The sequence below is a fragment of the Nansenia antarctica genome (genome assembly GCF_963989245.1).
Source record: "Nansenia antarctica genome assembly, chromosome: 8".
Classification (NCBI taxonomy): Eukaryota; Metazoa; Chordata; class Actinopteri; order Argentiniformes; family Microstomatidae; genus Nansenia; species Nansenia antarctica.
The window spans coordinates 42367388-42389874 of NC_137678.1; the positions used below are offsets into that span (position 1 = coordinate 42367388).

The 22487-nt window shown below is 47.1% G+C and overlaps 1 protein-coding gene across 2 annotated transcripts in view; it reads right to left on the reverse strand.

The window, feature by feature from the left end:
• The window catches only part of lmo3 (LIM domain only 3), a gene marked incomplete at both ends in the record, with an annotated part of 33745 nt that overhangs the window by 10052 nt on the left and 1206 nt on the right, over window positions 1–22487 (reverse strand). For both annotated transcript variants that reach the window (XM_080537784.1, XM_080537785.1), the window contains one exon: window positions 20679–20892. In XM_080537784.1, the coding sequence (XP_080393910.1) occupies window positions 20679–20892 (214 nt within the window). The remainder of the gene's footprint in view (window positions 1–20678; window positions 20893–22487) is intronic.

Sequence of the window (22487 nt, forward strand, 5' to 3'; positions counted from 1 at the left end):
GATACCATTCCTCATTCGTTCCGTGCATCACAATAAGTCTGTCCTCCGATTTCTACCTGTACAGGCCTCCCCTGCTCCAGTCGGGAGGGGTGCTGACTGACAGTGGCTCTAGTCAGAGACAGAGTAACATGTGTAGCACGGAGAGGATGACACACAAGGCGTATCCATGGCTGACAAAATACCATGTATATTTAAAGAGGCTGAAGACGCAACACGAAATTAAAATTCATGCGTGCGCACAAATCTGAATTTGAAAGAGAATGCAGAAACAGAGCTACCTTGTTCCAGAGAAAAAGAGATTCGTTGTCTATGGCACAGCTTGGCACAGCTCGTTAGGGTAGCTATTTGATGACGGAAAAACAAGACACCAATTCAATGATTCCACAATGCTTTAGCCCGGTTGCACACCAAAACCCGAATGTCCACACCTGGAGCTTGACTGCTATCATTCACCCCTGCCTCTCTGGAGAAATCACAAGCACTGTCACCTCGACGTTTTCACTCACTGAGCTCGACTCAACCTCAAACTTCAAAGTGACCTCTGGTGCTAACAATGGACAAAACGGACGATGTTCGGCCCAACACTAACACTTAGCACAGAGGACGAATAGTTGTAATGTTTGAGGTGTTTACCAGGTGTTTTCACATTGCCTCAAACTATTCTTCAAATGTATTTGACCATGGGGGGAAAAGTCACTTACATTATGCTATATGTGTATAAATATTGCAAAGTGGGTTAATTTGCAATACGCCCCTAAAGTACATATATATATATATATATATATATGCAATAACCTGCAATAACCTCCTATATTAAGCACTAAAGGCACTAATACATAAAGATTGGATCAGCTGACCAAAACAACGTCAAACAGCGGTGCATTTTAAAAGCCACATTGCCAGTGCACTCCATCATTCACCTGCTTGGGTATTCCCTCCAACATCAAGGGCAACAAATTAAGCTTTACTTTGTTTCAGGGCTAATCCGCTTTTTGGAGGGAGGTGGGTGCCAGAGTTGGGGGGTGGGGGGGAGATGGAGGTGGCGTGAAAACTAAAAAGAATGATAACACCACCACCTCCAGAACCATTTGAAATTCTGACAGTGGCTCCCATCTCCCTTCTCTCCACCCCCCTCCCCCCACCTCCCCCTCCCCCCTCCTCCCCCCCCTCCCCTCCCGCAACTTCAATTGCTCCAGCCTCAGCGTGCATTCATCAGCTGCCGAATTAGAATTTGTTTCCTCACAAACCATTGATCATCGGCCTATTACTAGGCAAATGACAGTTAATTACCCACTACATTAACCACCGGGACCCGGGGACGGCCTCCCCATGCCATCAGTCAACATGATGAATGTGGCAAGTTCAGTAATGCACGGCCGTTCCCTCGTCCTGCCTGCTGCCACGCCGAGAGCAACCCCTGGATCTCACTTCCCGGCACCCAAGGAAAATCTATGGCAATCTGCATAATTACAGACTGAGGGTTAATAACAGACAAATGATTTGTTGCATCTCAACACAGGCTTTTTTTCTTCTTCTTTTTTTTACGGAATGCACGCTGCAGCAGTTAGCAGCACCCTTGTCTGTGTCTGTGTCCATCCGCTGCCTCTCTATCCCCCCCTGGCCTTAGCACCGGCCAGCTTCATGGCCGCCTTAAAAAAGCCAGAGCCGAGCCGGAACGTCTGTATTTGTTTGTTTGTTTGTTTATTAGGATCCCCATTAGCTAATGCCGTGGCATTAGCTAGTCTTCCTGGGGTTCCTGGGGTTGTGAAGTTGTGATGTTGTTGTTTTCTGTGTGTCTGTAGTGTGCTAACCCGAGAGGAAGGGAAAGGAAAAACCTTGTGTACTGTTGAAGTATTCCAAATGAACTAAACTCAGTAGAGTCAGTAGACAGGCGTTAGGCCCGATCAGACTTCATCTCTGCCATGAGTGTCTGGAGACACCAGTGTGAAATGGGAGTGTTTCCAAAACTGAAAATGTAAAGAGAAGAGGGCTGATGTGTGTGTGTGTGCGCACTAGTGTGTGCGTGTGCGAGAGAGAGAGAGAGAGAGAGAGAGAGACAGAGAGAGACAGAGAGAGACAGAGAGAGACAGAGAGAGAGAGAGAGAGAGAGAGAGAGAGAGAGAGAGAGAGAGAGAGAGAGAGAGAGAGAGAGAGAGAGAGAGAGAGAGAGAGAGAGAGAGTTACGGGTGGCAGATGTAATCAGACCAGTGCGTTCCTTCAATTTAGGAGGCCTACTGCATGCGTGATTGTCAGTGATTAAACAACTCTCGGGGCAAAATTATTTCAATTACCGCGGGCGTGACCTGGGAATTGTCCCTGGGATAAGATTTTCCTCCTTGAGTGCCCCGACTTGCCTGGCTGCTGGCTCTATCAGTTCTCATCTACACCTGGACTCTGATATCCTAATGATGAATTATGGCCTTGTCTCTGAGAGAGTGCCGACCATACAGAGGAGAACATTCCCTCCCCGAGTGTCAGGCCCGGCCCCCTCGCTGCCTTCGAGAGCAGCGGCTGAAATCGACGCTAATTAGCTCCCACGGAGTAGACACACCGCACATGGCAGAGGTACATGGACACTTGCTCGTTCTCGCTATAGCGAACTCTCTCCCTCCGCTCTGCCTACAACCGAAACCGGGAGACTGACAAGAGAGAAACAGAGATGAATTGGCATTTGTCATGCCTTCGACCGTGTCCGACCCAGAGCAGTCTCACTGTATGGCTGTAGTTGGGTTCACTTTGAGGATACTGACGTCTCGGTATGGTCGGTGAGATCCCGGTAGGCCTACATGTGTACGATCGCCCTTGAATGCAGATTACAAAGTACAAAGACCAAGCGCTGTTTGTGTACACTCTGACTTTGACACTGTTCTCGGTGAAACAAGCGACAACAAAACCGCTAAACGAAGTCCATTGTGCTCTCCCCCAAATTAGCCACCCTGCGAAAACAAAAGAAAAAGTAGCCTAGGAAAGGCTTTCAGATCTAAAAATTTGGCAGCGCCGCGCGAGGATTTGGGGAGGCCATTTTGAAGAGGGTGCAATGAAAGTTTTCGACCCCCCGTGGGGGCCAGATGTGCAGTTGGATAAGCACCTCCCTGTGCCAACCCACCTGCAATTGCAAGCTGGGTGCCAGGGTGCGCCACACTAACCCTGCAATTATCTGCACCAAACATGCACAGTCCCACGAGTCACTGCTCTTCACAGCCAATTTAGCTAATCTCAACTGGAGGGTACTGTCCAAAAAAAGAATGTGTCCAGGCGACTGAACTCAAAACCGTTTAGTTCAAATGGAAAATACCAACGTTGTTGAGCTTGGGGTTTCCCACGCGGAGACAAAATGGCGGACCTGATGTTTTTCAAAGAGAAGCAAAGTACTTTGAGAGGGTGGGTTACATCTGGCTATTTGAGAGGAGCAGCACAGTGTTTCGTTTGTCCTCCTCGTTTAAAGATAAAGTACTTTTGGTTTTGTTTTGAACTAAAAACGCTCCCGGGGCTTTATCTCAAGATACCCTCAGCAAAAGTTCACCTCTAAATTAGTTGTGGGATTAATTGACAATACCGCTCATTATCTGGAGAGGCATTAGTCTGGTTTATAATGGTGCAGCTGCTTCATTCGGGTACATTTAAAACCTGAAATGACAAAGGCAGCTGAGAGGCTTGCCTAATAGCTTTCATCGCAAATCTCAAAGGCTGTACTCAAACTAGAGGCTAAATGGCATTGTCATTCAAAGGCTGTAATTTTTTTTTCTCTCCATCGCATCGCATTCCTTCGACGCTTTTTGAAAAACAAAACAGCGCCACACACTACCCTTGACCCCCACGTCAAGCAACCGTGACCCCCCCCTCATCTCATTGAGTATGTGTGACCCTACTTCAGATTTCGATCGATGGTGATTACAGGTGCCCGGTTTTGACCCCTCAGCGTTTTCAGATTATATGTGAAAAGCCGAATTTAATTACAGGAAGTCAAGAACACATGCATTTGCAAGATCGGGCATTATTGGCGAGGTAATTGCCAGACGTGTGAAGTGAATTGTAGTGTAGGGAGGTTAATGGCGGCCAAGCTTTCCTAAGCACAACATAGCAATTACAGGATGCCTTCAGAGCTTTTAACATCTATGTGCCATCTCATTAAACTGAAAACAGTGGTGGTGGTGGAGGGGGGTGCAGGTGGGAGGAGTGGGGTGTTGGAGGTGGCGGGGAGGGGGAGGGGGGGGGGGTTGTGGGGTGGGGGGGCTGTGGGGTGGGGGGGGGCGTCACTTTTCTTTGTTTCGTTTTTTTTCGGTACTTCAGTTTTTCAAAGAGAATAAAAAAAGCTTTCACGTATAATGTGGTGACATACCCCGTTTGACACTAGTGGAAGAATGCTGAGACGAGAAAGCGCTGGCAGCAGTGGCGGCGGCGGCGGCTTATGACTTGAAAATGGCCGGCCATCGTTTCTGAAGCCCAAAGCTAGTATGTCACACACTTCCCCGCGCTGCTGGGCTGATGAATGTTCGGACAACTCTCATGTTCTGCCTGTGTGTGTTGTATTAGATGACCTGTACTACAGGTCTTCACAGCCGAGGGGAACATACAATACAATTGTGTTCGTTCAACAATATATTACACACAATATGCAGTGTGTTTGTTATAGAGCCTGGGGTTGTGTACTGTCAAAATAACCCTAGTAAGAGTGTGTTGATAAGACCAAGCGTCTGTATTTGGGAAGACTTTCTTGGTTTACCATGACATGTGCCCTATCAGGTGAAATATGATTGATTGACGGGCTGTTGAAACACTCCACTGAAAGGCGATTTATTATAAATATTCTCATTGCAGCCTCGAAGGCAATCGTCGCTAGCTGTCACCAGCAATGCCTGTCCACTCTTATTCCCTAACAGTTTTTCTTCCTTCGTTATTAAATAAGCTATGTATCAGAGGAAATAGCTTACATTGTGAAAGTATGAATATAAAAAAAACCCGAACAATACCACTAAATCTCGGCGTACTCTCAGACAGTCGTCCATTGCCAAATCCATTTCATTAGTCTTTAAGGGAGTGAAAGTAATAAGGGCATTCTGCTCCGATGTTCACATTCCATCTGTTCTGAGAACTTCAAAAACCAACATGATTAATTTCTTCCCTTTTTAATAAGTGAATTAAGAAATACTTAATGTGGGATTTTAATTAGATGGAATTCTAAATGACACCAGGTATTCCGCTGGAGGGATGCTTTTTGTGTGAAAAATAATGATTGAAATGTTTTAATCACTGATAAAACACAGATTGGGATTTTTCTTTTTGGGGGGGGGGGGGGGGGGGGAGAATTCCCTCTGGTGCAGAATTAAAAAATCCACCTTGATATTACTCAGAGTAAAAGTAATTAGTGGAATAAAGATAAAGCCAGATGCACTCTCAATCAATATATATTTTTTTCTTCCTATTTCCCATCTTTTGAAATCAAATTAATTACACACATTGCTCAGTATCAAAAGCTCCAGTGCTTTGTGCCTGGTACATATGGGGTATCACAGTAATGCATTACGGATGGTAACACCTACAGTACATTTCCTGGGGTGTAATGGCTCTTTATTGTTCTGACGGGTGGTCGGGGGGGCGGGGGTGGGGGGGGGGGGGGGGGGGTGCGGGATCTGTGAAAATGATCTCACTATCAGAGCGCAACAAAGGAGGTCTGGCTAATGAATGGACCAAGAGCAGCCAATTAATTTAATGAGAGCTTACAAAAGCCTTGGGTCTGGCCAAATCCAAATATATCTCAAACCGTTAAAATATGGCAGTAGTTAGACTTTCTATACCTCTAATGTGATCCGCCATTTAACCATGTGTGTGAACAATCTGTAGGACAACCATGTGTTACATTGTGTGTGTGTGTGTGTGTGTGTGTGTGTGTTTTGTGTGTGTGCGCGTGCGTGCCTGCGTACGTGTGTGTGTGTGTGTGTGTGTGTGTGTGTGTTTGTGTGTTTGTAGAATGAACTTGTGTAGATTCTACTTATAGTATCCACATAGTATACAATAATGATGTACTGTAATAATAATCATTATGCTGATTTGGATTGCGTCTTGAAACCCACCAACTAGGCTCAATGATGTAGATGTACATTAGTGTGAGAGCCTGTCCTGAACCCACCCATGCACTAGTGGAGAAGCACCAGTGGGGAAAATAGAGATGATTACAACTATGAACTTCATCTTTCATCTCCTTCCCTCCCTCTCTCTCGCTCTCTTTCTCTCACCCACTCTCTCTCTCTCTCACTCTCACATTTATTTTGTCAACAAAAGTTTGGTCATAATTGTCGGTATTGTACCACTCGGTTTTAGTGTATCTGGGTTATTACACCGAAACACCAGACTTGTTGGTCTACACACACACACACACACACACACACACACACACACACACATACAAAAATGTAACGCATGTCCTACCGATTGTTCAGACAAACACACACACACTCACACACACTCTCTCTCTCTCACACACACACACACACACACTCACACACACTCTCTCTCTCTCACACACACACACGTATCAAATATATACAGTATATAGTAAATAGTACATATATGGGTGGTATGTCGAATTGAACTCAAAACGTCCAAACCACACTCTGGTAGATTTGCTCCGCATCGTCCCATCCAGGCCAGGGGTCATGCCCTGCTGTGATCATCACATCAATCACTCCCAGACATGCTGTTGGAGTTCTGCCCAGTAGTGCTTAAGTAGGTAGGTGGGTGGGTAGGTTGGTAGGGGAACACTGTATGCAAAGCTGTGTGCTGATGGTTGCAGCAAAACCCGCCTCTCCTCTCCTCTCCTCTCCTCTCCTCTCCTCTCCCTGCCTGTGATGCAATATCACGGCTCGCTCTGGCTGCGATTGATCAGGGCTTCTTCGTGAGGCAGCGTAAGGTGGCTGAGAAATCACCACACTGACACGCAGGACGGCGCTCTGACGGCGCAGCCCGCGAACCCCTTTGATTGCCTCTTTAGCATTTCAGAGAGATTAAAAGTGTATGGAAAACTGGCGGAGAGTGCAATCAATGCAGCATCCAGCCCCTCCACCGCCCTCCCCTCCTCCTCCCCTCCTCTCCTCCCCTTCTCTATGACGAGGCTGCCAGTGGAGTATTCCCAGTGTCTCATAGCAAGAGTGTTCAGATACAGATTTAATGAAAGGCCAAGCATGACCTCAGAAACACATTGATTCCTTATAACCCCCCCCTCCAAAACCAATTATAGATTGGATGTCTTGTGAATAATGGGACTTTCTATGGATTGGTGTACCTTCTGCTTCCTCCCTGCAGATGTCCCTTCATCTTGAGTGAATCTTACCTATCTATACACTACTTTAAAAACAAAGCAAAGACGTCCAACACAAACCCCCCCCCCCCCCCCCACACTTATTCTGGAGAAACACAACTTGACTTTTGCTTTCGGCTGCCGCTTCTTCTCTCATCGATTTCACGATTCCGGTCGTTAATGGAGTAGAACCTTAGTTTGCGCTATGACTGAATGAAATTGCATTATTCATAAACACTACTTTTTTTAAGGTTTCCTCTGGTTTCGCGTCGTACAGCGGCGGCGGCGGCGTCAGCTGATCCTGAGAGAATAATGCAGCGCCGGTGTCCTGTGCCAGACCGTGTCATGTGACTTAATGAAGTTGTTAATTCCTTTTGGTGAGAGTGACTTGTTTGTCGAAGTGTCGGAGGCCAAGGGCGAGCCGGTGTGTTGCATTAGTATTCCGTTTCTTTGCGTTTGGCTCCCTCATGAATAAATCAGCGTGCTAAAATGGCCACATTTACATCTCATTTTACACAAAGCGCGGCGGCGGTGACTGCGTCTGGCTTGGGGTTTGCCGGCTACGCGGCGAAACGCACGCTCTTTTCCTTTTCCCTCTCAGCGGTATCGCGCCTTATCGCAAAGACACAGGTTCAACTAGTCGTGAAGCATCACAGACTTTAGATGCGGAGCATACCCCGTTATCATATTACAGCAGAGTGACATCAAAAAAACAGCGGTATTCTCTCTCTCCGCCTGCTTTTTGTAGCGGGGGGACAAAAACAACAAAGGCGGGGGGGGGTTGGATAAAGCGTTGTCACTGCCGTCCCCCCCCAAACACAGTCGGGGGCCGCTCAGGCTAAGTTTTTACCTGAGTGACCGTGAAGCGAGGAGACACACCTCTGCTTATACCAAAGCCGGCAGGAGACAGAGAACCAAACTATCTGACCATCTGATCACTAGAGAGACCTGACTGCCACACGGAGGGGGGGGTGGAGGCAGGAGGGGGGGGGGGGGGTTGGGGGGGCTAGAGTAGGGGGGTGCAGGGGCTGGGAGGTTGGGTGTGGGTGTCTGGCAGTTCCGCAAGGCCGCACACTAATTGAGAAGTCGCTCAGGGGTTCAGCAGGGGCTGGGAGCTCTGCGTAGCCCATCCAAATCACGCCTGTAAGTGGGGTTGACACCAACCAATCACCATCTGGAGGCCCCCCCGCCCCCCCCCCCCCCCCCCCCTCACCACCACAGCCCCCCTCAGTCCCCCGCCTAGTCCCCCGTTGCCCTTCCCCATCCTAACATCTACCCCACACACTCCACCCACACTTATCACCAGGGAGCCCCCCGGTCCCCCCCCACACTTCATCACCATAAGCGCCTCATTAACCAGGAGGTGGCACAGGAGTGTCTGGCTGTGGCCCTGCCCCCTCCTCCACACACACACACACACACACACACACAATCACACACCACCACTGCCTGTGAGCTAAGGCGGGCCGGGCTGAGCTGACTGTATCAAGCGTGCGGTCCGGTCCAGTCCAGAGGTGCTGTGGCTGTGCCTTTCTGCATGACAGGAAGAGCATGACTGGACGGGTCTCCGAGGGGTTTCCACAGCGGGCCGGGTCGGGTCTGGGGGAAACCAGGTACAGTAACACGGCAGAGTAGCAGAGGAACCTCAGAGTAGGGAACCAGAGTGGGCTGTGTGGCTGGCAGCTACATTATCAGCAGTGCGAAACCATCATGTGCTCTGCTTTCTCTCTTGTCTCTCCCTTTCTCTCTTTTCTCCTTCTCTCTCTCTCTCTCTCTCTGTCTTTTAAAAAACATAAAAGTTAAACTCTCGAACCCGCCTCACCTCACATGGTTTTAATGGTTGTGTCCCCTGGTGAGGTTTGCGGCCCTGAGCACAATAGAGGAGGAGGAGAAGGAGAAGGAGAGGAGATGAGATGAGAGGAGAGGAGAGGAGAGGGATTGAGAAAGAAGAAATCATCCCCTCCTCATTTGTTTCTCTCCCCCAGTAGGCAGGCCTGGTGATCCTCTGAGCCCCCCGGCCCCCCTAGGCCACGTCTGCCTCAGCTGCGCTCCTCCTCAGCCCAGACCAGCGCGCCGGTCTCTGGACTGCACTCAGCCCTACAGCTAGTTCTGGCTGGGAGTTTACAGAGCTGCTAAGTACTCTGTTTATACAGGAGCAGACACACACACACACACTTAAACACACACACACACACACACACACACACACACATGCGCGTGCACACACACACACACACAAACACACACACACACACACACATGCACTTAAACACACACACACACGCGCGCAGACACACAAACGCACAGACACAGTCCCGAGGGACAAAGGTGAGAGGTTAGGCTAGGGGGGAGGTTGTTGAGTGTTGAGTGTCCTACCACTGACTCAATCCTTTACTAAACAGGTGCACTCTCTCTCTCTCTCTATCTCCTTCTCTATCTTTTCTTCCTCCCTCTCCTCCTCTTGGCGGGCACCGAGCCAGAGCTTCGTCTGTCTTCATCTGCTCCGGCGGGCCCCATTAATCATGCATGGCTGCATTTGATCCCGCCCGCCACAACGCATCTGCTTTTGTCACTTGGAGCTATTTAGCATCAATAGTTAAAAGCGCAACGGGCAAGAGGAGTGGAGGTTCGCAGGGGAGAGTGTTCTTCTTCTTCCCTCCCTCTCTGTCTGTCTCTCTCTCTCTCTCTCCCTCCCTCCCTCCCTCCCGGCATGTGAGCTCGGTTCCTGCATCGCTCACACGGCTACCGCTACGCTACCGTCTTTTGTATCGTAGGCAGGTGGTTGAGTCTGGGCTACTTCACTTTACTAACATAGGTGTGTGTGTGTGTGTGTGTGTGTGGGGGGGGGGGGGGGGGTCTGGGCTAATTCACTTTACTTAACAGAGGTGTGGTTGAAAAGGGGGGTGGGGGGGGAGTTGAAGGGGAGTTGGGAAGATTAGTTTTTTTTGGATGGCTAACAGGGTCCGATTGCATTCAGGGCTTAAACTGTGGATGATTCCCAAATACATAGCCCTCAAACAAAACAAAGCCGGTGCCTGCCAAAGCCTCTGGGGTATGGCAGGCAGGGAGGGGGGAGGGGGGGACGACGACGGCAATGCATGGCATATCGCTGTGTGTCAAACAGCAGGGCTGGTTATCACACTCTCACATGCCTGCAGTGGAGAGGTGGCAGCCAAGTATGCAGTGGCACCTGGGCCAACTGCGGGTGCCAGGGCCCAGGCGAGGCTGGGGATGTGCTGCCCGCTAGGCCCCGCCACGGAGGAGCCGCAGACCAGGGTGTTCCATTACCAGACACAGTACATTGAATTATGACAAAGGAAATCGCTGCATAGAGGGGATATCTGTGAACCTCCCGAATGTGGCGTGTTGATACAGCTGAGAGAATACCTTCATTTCTTTTCATGACAAAAGAGACTCGACTGGGGAACGTTCTCATTGTCACGGCATCAATGGGAAATTCTAAACCGTCCGTTTTGACTGGAGGCCGAAATTCTGACATGTTTGGCATTACGACCGTGCTGTGTTTTTATGTACCCAAAAAACGTATGATGTAAACACAACCGTAGGTGCGGTATCAGTCATATCGCCGACAACGCCACACTTCCAACCCAGGGTAACCTACAGTAAAGATTTGGGCGCCATTATGCATTTCCCTTCCCTTTTAGCCGAGAGAACTTCCCACCCACGGCAGATTAAAGACGGTACGATATTCTTGAACCAAACCTCTTGCTTAATCTGTAAAGCCTTGTGGATCATTGCCTGAGAGGAAGAGGGGGGGGTTAAAGCCGGTAATATATGCATGGAAATGACCTGCGGCACTCCCCACAAAGAGGGGCCAGGAAAGGTCAAATAGCCTCCAAACTGCGCTTGAGTTTAATTAAAAAGACAAAGAGGAGCGTAATTTCCGAGCGGCCGGGCACGATTACCGCTCGCCGAGCGGAGGAGTCTGGCCCAGGCTCTTTCACATGGCCCCGGTACTCCTTCCCACAAGGCATTGCGGCGTCTTCCCATCCCCTTTGATGTCAATATAGAGCATTTATTAAGGCCATGAAAGGTTAATCTCAAGGGGGGAGAGGATATCACATCGTCGGGGATGGAAGAGGAAAGCCACACGAGGGGGAACAGAGTAAAGTTACATTTTTTGCCCGAGAGTGTTCAAGAAATGATCTCTGCGTTTTTGAGTCCAGTCAGCAGGTAATGGGATTTAATTTCATCATCAAGTTATCAACAGAGAGTGGCTTGAAAGAAATGTAATGAAACTTTTAAAGAAAATGAAACGCTGACAGTTGGCAGGCAGCCTGGCAACTAGCCTAGCAACCAAATAGGACATGTTAGGTTTCACTGGAGTTCAAAGGCTCGATTTGCTTGAATGAATTTAACGCAATACGAGTCAATATTCATTACAGAAAGGTCTGCATGGTCAGGCCGGGGTTCACCACTGCCACTGTCACATGATCTGCCGTATTAAAAAGCATCTATGATGATGGATGTGTTCAATTGCACAAAGTAACTGATTCAATGAATTTTTCATTACCCTGGTTGATATGTTGGGGACATGGAATTAGATAAGCTACCCCGGCGAAACACATATGCCAGAGGAGCCGACCTTGTGTATTAGGAAGCCCTCAGGGCCGCCACGCAGTTCTCAACGGTCAACAGGGGGGGCGCTGTCCTGACACACACCACACGGAAAGAACATGCCTCCTCTTCATGTGCTGTTCTAAAACAGTGTTGTAAAAACTTGGAAGAAAGACAAAGGGAATGTGTGAACATGCAGTGATCTCTCTCTCTCTCTCTCTCTCTCTCTCTCTCTCTCTCTCTCTCTCTCTCTCTCTCTCTCTCTCTCTTTGTCTCTCTCTCTCTCTCTCCTTCAATGCCACTGCAGGTGAAGCTCTTGCTATGGGGAACACACTGTAGGATAATTATGCAACTCTACAAGGCGGAGGACAGGAATCAATAAGGACAACAATACCAGGCAGAAACAGAAGGCTGCAGAAAAACCCGGTGGCTCTAATATTGAAACGATATAACAGCCAACATCACACACGCAAGCGGAGGCAAGCTGTCTCCTCCGCTATGACTAACACTGCTGCAACACGTCCTCCAATCCTGATCAATATTACCTCCTGTGCGGATTCGGTACAACCACCACCACAAAAAAAGACAACAAGGACCGCATCTGACAATATATATCGCATCATTTCCATAATTCATTTCATTTGTGTAACGCTAACACACAATCTTCTACCGCAACTACTCGGGCTGTCTTGCTGTCTGATGAAAAACATTCAGTCGATGCTGAAGAGATTATTTTTTTTCCTTTCCAGGGCAGAGCTCTGCTGCCTGTCTCTCATAGTAAACAGTGAAAACCATAGCCATGGGGCATGTCTAGACTTGACCTGTACAGATCCACACTCTGCTCTCTGTACTGTAGGTTGCCAGCTGTAAATATTGTATTAAAATTACATCAATACTCAGCCGAACACTGCCCTCTGGCCCTGCTGGATGTATTTAACATGAGCTGTTAAAACAATAGAGCGAGCTGCGATCCCGATCCGGCACCTATGGCTGCTCCTGTCATACACCAGGACAATCTCTGCCATCTCAATAATGCTGTTGTTCTAATACGTATCAATCCAATCTGGTACATGAGGACAGCACAGCACGATTCAGGTTCAGTTCAGGAAACTAAGACATCACATAAAGCCTAGGCAAGGGATAGGCATGGTAAACAAACAACACCTGAACATTTTGAAGACAGATTGTGAAAGATAACAAATTGAATCCCTGCTTAGTAACCAAGCCAAGTCACTCTGCAAATGACGGCAGATGGTACTCGTAATAGGAAGGTGGTTGAAAAAAAAAGAAAAAAAAACAGTGGAGAAGAGTGAAAATATATTTTTTTCCAGTATTGTTACACGGGTAGCATATTATATAACAGTTCCAGATATTATCTTAATTAAAGGGTAGGCGATATCAATCACTGTCCTTCCTATACTCTTTTGGTACCGAATACTGCTCCGTATTAACGATTGCCATTCTTCTAAACCAATATTATAGGCCTACCGATGCTGTAAGAACTGCACTGTCAGAAAAACTGTGTTATCCATTTCCTTTGATAAATCTGAGGTTCCCTCCGTCTCCGTCTGCACGCACAGAGCAATCATCTCACTCCCTTTTTTAAATCCAAAAAACAAACACGAGGAGAAAAGTATTTCCGTGCCTTTTTAAGGCCGACACACACTTCAGCATGAAAATGTAGCGCCGGTTCTGAAAGGTACATGGGAGGATTACGCCGTCTATTCCCCTCCCGGATTAGATAAAATCATAACACAGACCACTCGCTGAACCTTGACCCCGCGGAAACCAATTTCATTTGGTAGAGATTGGAGTGATGTATCGGGATGTCTATGTGGTACATTCAAGGAAATTAAAGTTGGATTTCTGATGCATTCAAACTGGGAGAAGCCAAAAACCTAATGAAGAGAGGTTAGGGGAAATAAATTGCTGTCACTTTTCCCCCCCCCTGTCTCACAAGCAATAACTTATCTAAATGGGATCATTGTGGATTCAAATATGAGATGGCAGTGTTGTAAAGCAATTTCAACGGGGGGGAAACCATTTTCTGACACTGCCATGACCAGATCAAAACAATCACCTTATCAATCTAGACAACAACATCAATTCTCTCTAACTCTAATTTAAATTGTTCAAATACCCGTTTAAATGTCTTTACTACAGCACCGTGCGATGGCACAGGTAATACAATTTCGACCGATTTTACTATCAGAGAAATGGCCCATAATTCCATCCTGCGATTAGCATTTCTCCCCACCTTTATTCTCCCGCCCTGCGAGCCGAGCCTCCTCAGAGCCATTTGAATTAAACACCGCCATCGGAGTACTAAACATTGATGGCGGCGCGGGAGGGGGAGAAAAAGACATTGAAAGTTATCGCCTCAACCCATTTCTATTCTAATACCTTTAGCGCCGTGGCAAAGGTATGCTTTAAAAGAGCCAGGTGGTGACATCTTAATTTTTCACAGCCAAAAACATGTGGCTGCACGGCTCTCTCTGCTCCTATGCATTATTCTTGCTTTAAGCACCGCGTCTCCTCGGGGGGGAGGGAGGGGAGGGGGGGGAGGTATTGTTTTACAGCGCGCCCCAGCTGCGGCCTACTTGCCTTGCCCAGGGTTCTTTTCAAGGAGTTGTCTTGGGTGACCCCTCTCTCTGACAGTTATTAATAATAACACACGCCGGGGAATAGTTCACCTTGTAGCGCTGCTGCGGCCGAGTGCTGCGCTGCTGCTGTGTGTGTGTGTGTGTGTGTGTGTGTGTGTGTGTGTGGTGTACCCTCGAAGAGGAGTCTCCTGGGGAGAATGGGGAGCACACAACGAACCAAAGAGGGAGAGAACCGACACGAAATACATCAAACAAAGTTTCCTTTTAATGTAATTACCGCCAGGTACCTTTTAAATGGAGAGCCTGATTGTGGCCTTGAAACTTGAGAGAGAGAGAGAGAGAGAGAGAGAGAGAGAGAGAGAGAGAGAGAGAGAGGTAGAGAGGACTGGGGAGGGTAGAGAAGGGCGGAAGAGGGGATCTAAGGAGACGAGGGGATAAGAAGGTAAAGTGGCCAGGCCTGACAGACTGAGTGCTGCATTCTCCACCTTGAGTCCCATTAAAACCTTCAACAGGAGAGCCCCTTTTGTGCATGGTGAGTGGTCTATTGTAACAAGCACCACAGAGACAGGATGCAACCCAGGGCTGAATGAGATGTGGTTGCGGCGCCCTCACCGAATTCACACTTCGAGTACTTCAGGGGCCTTCGGAAAAACTGAAGGTCAATTATTTGACACTAAAAGATTATTTCTCCCTTTTTCCTCGCAAAAAAAAAACCTAACCCCAAAACACTGTCACGCAAAAAAGAAAAAAAGGAGGGGAGAAAAAAAAGTACTGTGAGGCACAAGGACAGAGTAAGTAATGATGGTGGCATTCAGCTGCACAGTAGTCATTGTAACCTTTCAGAGAGCAGCATTCTTCAAAAAACTGAAAGCCCCCCCCCCGCCACTCTCCCACCCCCCCCACTCAAAGGACTAGAAAACAATTACAGCACAGGTGCAGTCACAGGAGAGAGAAAACAACATTATCTTGGGTGTTGCACACTTTCTAAAGTTGACCTTGCAGATGTGTGCCTTCCATAGCTCCCTTACATGGCCTGATTCATCAGCGGAGGAGGACACAGTATATTAATTTACCAAGACACAGCACACTTGGATGCAACTAGGAGTGCAGATAGTCCAATAACTCTTGTTGTAATGTTCTTATTAATCAAAGCGCTTACACAGAAGGAAACAAATGCACCTACAGTATTTGCATTCTGCTGCTTCAGGTGTTTCTCTTAGTCAGCGACTTCGCCTGTTAGCGGTCACTTGTTACATACATACATGTAGTCAACAACACAAGGAGCGTCACTTTCAAAATCATGCCTACTTCACAAACTCCGTCCTGATCTACTTGACCTACCCCTCCATCAAACATCTCATAGAGGCGTATGATTGCGAGTATGACTTTTACCATTATGCCTCCATCCCCTACAGAGAGTAGTTTACCTTTCACAATATGCACACCCACTCCATAGTACAGTAGAGTAAAGTAGAGTACAGTACATTGACAGCTCAGGGTGACCTGTTATTAGTGGTTTGACTGAGGACTTCCCAGTGCCCTTCAGTGTGTGTGTGTGTGTGTGTGTGTGTGTGTGTGTGTGTGTGTGTGTGTGTGTGTGTGTGAATGGGTCCTGCAGTACAGTTGAACATCTGCGCTGGTCATTAAAGGAGGAGGAGGAGGAGGAGGTGGCCTGAATCTTTCAGCCTGCAAAGAGTCAGGAAGGGAGGAGAGGCTATGACAAACTACACTGGGGCTTTCTGCAAATCTCTCTGGGATGCTGATACTATCCATTAAGTTAGGGGAGTGAGTATGTGTGTGTGTGTGTGTGTGTGTGTGTGTGTGTGTGTGTGTGTGTGTGTGTGTGTGTGTGTGTGTTGGGGGGTTGGGTTAGTTTGTTGGGTACTTTGCCGTCTGAGTTTTGGATCTGAAACTATTTACAATACTCCATTAGGGGCTACTTATGATGACTGGTGTAGTTCAAAGGGGTCTTTACTGCTTTACTTCACCTTGTAGCGCTGCTGCGGCCAAGCGCTGCGCTGCTGCTGTGTGTGTGTGTGTGTGTGTGTGTGTGTGTGTGTGTGTGTGTGGTGTACCCTCGAAGAGGAGAATGGGGAGCACACAACGAACCAGAGAGGGAGAGAACCGACACGAAATACATCAAACAAAGTTTCCTTTTAATGTAATTACCGCCAGGTAATAATCTATGGCTCCCTTTTAAATGGAGAGCCTGATTGTGGCCTTTAAACTTGAGAGAGAGAGAGAGAGAGAGAGAGAGAGAGAGGAGAGAGAGAGAGAGAGAGAGAGAGAGAGAGAGAGAGAGAGAGAGAGAGAGAGAGAGAGAGAGAGAGAGAGAGAGAGAGAGAGAGAGAGAGAGAGAGAGAGAGAGAGAGAGAGAGAGAGAGAGAGGGGGGGGTAGAGAGAGAGGGGTAGAGAGGGAGGACTGGGGGAGGGTAGAGGAGGCAGAGGAGGGGATCTAAGGAGGGGGGATAAGAAGGTAAAGTGGCCAGGCCTGACAGACTGAGTGCTGCATTCTCCACCTTGAGTGTGTGTTGGGGGGGGTTGGGGTTAGTTTGTTGTGGTACTTTTGCCGTCTGAGTTTGGGGATCTGAAACTATTTACAATGCTCCATTAGGGGCTACTTATGATGACTGTGTAGTTCAAAGGGTGTCTTTACTGCTTGATCATTGGTCAGATTTAGATGCATTGCATGTTTTCGCTTTTCCCTTATCATCTGTGTCTGTTGAGAATTTTGGTAGTTGGACTAATCTTACCACTCACTAATACTTACTACTGGTTTCTCTAGTCGGCATGACTATCAAATGATGTGATCAATTACGGATATTTTGTTTTTATTTGAAAATACATCAAATACATTTCCTTAAGCATAAATCACTTTTTTCTATCAGCCTAACGCCTCCCACTCCTTGTGTACTGTTACTCAGAGATTAAGGTGACTGAATGTTGCGGCCCTGCCGAGCTATGATCACCCGCGAGACTACAGTATGTATTCATCACGGACCAGATGTGTTGAGATGAAAAAAGAGATACATTTTTCACTTTCATTTACATACATGTTTATACAAGGCGGCTGTGGGCCACAAAGTTGGTTCTGAATGAGGAAAAATATAAGTTATTACACCGAGCCCCATGCTCTACATGTTGGTTATCTTTCACTGATAGCCAGCTTTCCGAAACGGTAATAAATCCTGGGATGTTGACGGGCTCTGTGAGTTTGCTTGCATTTACAATCTTAGTAAAACCACTGTAGAGGAAAATTGAAGTTGGATTAAAAAAAATGAATGAATAGATAGATAAATAAATAAGTGTTCTCCCGGTGCTGTCTTTAAAATGGATGCCTGAAATTTACAGTTTTCCATTAGCTGATGCCCAACAGCTTTTTTCACGCTTGCATCTCGGCCCTGCTGCTGCTATTTTTGTTGTCGTCTATGGCCACACTCCGTAGGAAGCCGCAGTGTTCATTTTCTCTGGGATTTCTAACTTAAATGTGTCACTCTCTCTCTCTCTCTCTCTCTCTCTCTTCCTTTCTTCTAGTCTGGGGCTTTCTACCCTTATCGCGCTTGGCTGTGAAATGCACACATCAGCATAAACAGTAGCATTTGCTGCTATTGCCATTATCATCAATGGACCGCTTCAGAATCAAAAGTATCATTTGTTGATAGAAATGGAACCCCACAACATTTACCACCGCGTCCTGAGTGGTTCTGACACAAATCAAGCCAAAGGAGATAACACCTTATATATCAATAATTACATCCTCAATCCCTGAATATAAAGTGACTGGCCTATGGCGGCGGCCTGTTAGAGGGAAAAAAATAAACCAATTCTTCTCCACCTCAAAACATCATATTTGATCACACAAAACTGGCGAGACAGGGCTGGGTGGTGGTGAAGGCCTATATTTTTCCCTTATTTAATTTGTTTTTTTTTGTGCGTGTTGCGATAGGGGATTATTATTTCTCTGCTGGTGGGATCACGATCGCTCATGGTTGTAGACCCCTGAAGAATTCTATTAACCCGGGTTATGTCAGCCTTAATAACATGCCACCCCTGCTAAGCAGGATGGGATTGATTCAGAGAGGGGGGGGGTGTGTGTGTGTGTGTGTGTGTGGGGGGGGGGGGGGGTTGGGTTGGTGTATAATGAAGCCCTGGAATAATTTACCTTTTAAAACAGAATTGCTGAAATGGAATACCTAAAAAAAAAGGACTAATCTAAAGTCATCCTCTGTCTCTCTCTCTCTCTCTCTCTCCCTCTCTCTCTCTCTCTCTCTCTCTCTCTCTCTCTCTCTCTCTCTCTCTCTCTCTCTCTCTCTCTCCCTCTCTCTCTCTCCTCCTCTCTCTCTCTCTCTCTCCCTCTTCCCTCTCCCTATCTCTCCCACATGTCCACATCCATAGCTCTAAGAGTTTACAAGATAACCAGATATATACAAATCATATTTTAGGGTGTATGTGTGGAAAAGTAGTTGCTTTGTGATGTTGCTGCCATTGATTGCTTCTCAGATGGAGCCCTGGTTGCTTTGTTGCTTTGCGGATCAGCTGTGGAAGGGTTTTGCCGTTTGCTATATTTGCCATTCATTAGCCGCCAGTGAGGAGATGTCAGGGCGCATTCACGGGTGGGCCACTCGCGTGATAGCAAGCATCAAATCAATTCAGTCACCTTGAACTTTGAAGATGAAAGAATAACATGCTGGAATTGGTCTCCCTCTTACCCTGCATGGCTATTCTGGAAAGCTCACACAGTCAGGCCTGCAGAGTACGGGTTTGGTTTGTGAAATAGGCTATATAAACAGTATATTATTCGTTGTTTCATATCGCTCTGCCTAAATGATAATGGGGATATACAATAAACCTGTTCTGATACATGCTACCGCCGGTAGGTACTCCACGTTCTGAAGCTGAAAAAGAACCCGAAGATGGACTTGCGGACTGCTATACATGTCGCTACATAGTTTGATGTTTCTTGTTTTAAGGCCTTCAATTCTTGTTTTAATGCCATGTGAATTGGAGGCTTTGCGGCGGCCAGTCAATGAGCCTTGCTGTGGAATGGTAATCTTTGCTTCTCGTAGCCCCTCTGGCTGTACTTCACAGCAGCGACTCCCCAAAGCCTGTTTGTGTACCGCGCCTAATGGAGACTCCTCTCATCCCCGATGCGGAAATTAAATGAACTGTGCCGCTTTCAAAAGCGCCCGCGCCTAGCGCGCTTACAAGCCCACATCCCAGAAGTGGCCCGATGAGCTCGGAGACACGCATGTTCCTTTCCGAACTGTTCTATCTATGTATGTGCTCCAGTTACGAACGCACAAACAGAGTCCTAGAGAGACAAGGGCAAATCACGCAGGGGACGGGGGACAGGGGACGGGGGACGGAGGGGGACAAAACACTGTTCACACACACACACACACACACACACACAATGAACAGTCCTCACAGGGAGGAAGATTCAACAACATGAACGCTCCCTATTGAAGGGCGTGTTGGGCGTGTTGCTGCCGTGCTACTTGAGGGGGTTTGAAAGGGTGCTGAGCTGATGTGCGGTGAGTGCACAGTGACTGGGGGGGGCTGTGATTCATCCCAGAGGCCAGCGATACAGTATCATCCCCTGGAAGCTTGATAGTCACAAGAGAGACTGACAAGCGCTACAACACAGCTATTGTTTCCTATAATTCACTCCCTCTTTAGTGACTTTAAGAGTAGGCAGCTGGTTGGAACACATGAGGCATGCAGCTGGGAGCAGGGAGCTGAGAGCTGGGGCCCTCCTCACGCAGAGGAGAGGGCCATGGAGAATACAGGGTGGTCTTCAACAGAACTACACCATGCCTTCCCTCCTCATCTGAACACCTCCGTTGACTAGTGTTAGAGTTGAGTGGCAGATTGAACTGACCACAGCATTGTAAACAAAGACACCATCTTGGGTTCTAGCTGCCATAATAAACCTACAGAAAGGCACTGGGCGTCATTGCGGAAAACGTAGCATGTGAATCCTACCAGGAAGTGTTGCATCTCATTCAATAAAGTCATGACAAGACACAGGAAGTCACAGGAAGGAGAAGACTACGGTTAAGGTTCTATGGTTAACCTGGTGGTCGTCGTCGTCGTCGTCGTCCCCCTACTTCCCTCCTTCGCTGTGGCATTGAGGCTAATGTGTGGTCAAGTTAGAGGAGTGTCGTTGTGGTGGTGGGAGATAGTGTCAGGGGGGTCCTTACCGTAGGTAGTCTCGCCGGCAGAGGATGAGGTTGGCTTTGGTGTAGAGCGTGGAGCCCACCTCGCCCAGCCTGCAGTCGCAGCAGGCACACTTGAGGCAGTCCTCGTGCCAGTACTTATCGAGGGCCTTCAGCAGGTAACGGTCCTTGATCTTCCTGTTGCAGCCGGCACAGCCCTTTGGCTTGGTGTCCGGCTGGACGGAGAGCATTTGTATACCTGGGTGGAAGGGAAGATGGAGGGGAGGACAAAAACTTGTTAGACATCACGACGAACAGAAACATTAAGAACAGGGGCATAATAACATGAATATGTCATCAAGGCGCCGTGGAGACGGATACACAGGAGGCATCACAGCATCCTGAGGTCAAGTTTAAAAAAACAACAACAACTCAAATCCATGTTTTGGGATGCAAACACACACATACGTGAAGCCATTGAGTCTTCCTATTCTGCCTCGCCTTGTCTCTCTCTCTCTCTGCCATCTCTTATGAGGAGTGGCCAGAAGTAGAGGAGCGTTCTACAGGGGCGGGTATTGTTTGGCCCTAAGCAGGGGCGTTAAGCGGCTTTGTTGGGCTGTGGGGGGACAATGTGGCCTCGCACCAGGCCGTAATTAGTATTCTCCCTCCATCCTGGAGAGAGGAGGCTACCCCCGCTCCCCTTTGTCCCCCTTTTCTCTCTCTCACACACACACACACACACACACATACACACACACACACACACACACACTCACACAAAGTTTCTCGTTCCAGAGTAGCTACAAACCTGCTCTTAAAAGTATTTATTGTTTTGAGGGTGAAGGGTGTTCGACTGCAAACAATGATTTGTTCACGTATAACGTTTTATGGCAGTACTTCATGTACTTTTTTATGAGGAGAATAGAGTTGTGAAGAATACACTTCAATTGAATCTTATTTGAACTATGCTACTGTACAACCTGCTAACAATTAAGTTAAATAAATCCAAACAAATCACACTATTTATAGAGCTTTATATATGTCATTCTTTATTCAGTATCTTTATTAAAAAAAATACTAATAGTAGCCTAGCTATATGATTTAAAACAGAATGTGAGTTTTATAGTTAAGTATGTTATATCACAGATAACAGCTCAACAGTTCAATGCATCTGCTGAGGTTTAAAAGAAAAGAAAAATTGATGAGCTATCAACAAAACATATTTCCCCCCCAAACAACATAAGCTACCCCAAACTTTGTTTTCTTCTTTTTATATATATATATATATATATATATATATATATATATATATATATATATATATATATATATATATATATATATATAGTAAAGACACTTTAGTATCGCATGCTTATTGATGACATTAGACAATCCAGCATCATCAAACATTGGGAAATAAAACACGATATGCTCTAATAGCAGGTCTACTAATAATAAGTATGAGGATGACCTTTCATGCTTGCTGTATTTATGACCGTGTATGAACATTGTTGAATACAATGCCAACACCACAATGACAATTAGCCCATATTAGCATACACGTTTCAACAAGACCTACAGCAAACTTGGTCTGGGCCATTTTGTTGGACCACTCTCTCTATGCAAATAGAAAAGTGCTTTATCTGAGAGCTCTAAGCAGACCTCATTCAAACTAATGCTTTAAAAAAAAAAAAAAAAAATGCAAGGGACGCACATCAAACAGGTTGCACCGCCGCACTGTTTGCGGTAATGAGCAAACCCCCCATTTTATTCCATCGCTTTTAAGCTGTTGAGCTTTTAATTGGCTGGATTGGATTGTGAGAGGGGCGCACGGTTGATTGCCTCCGCTATGCG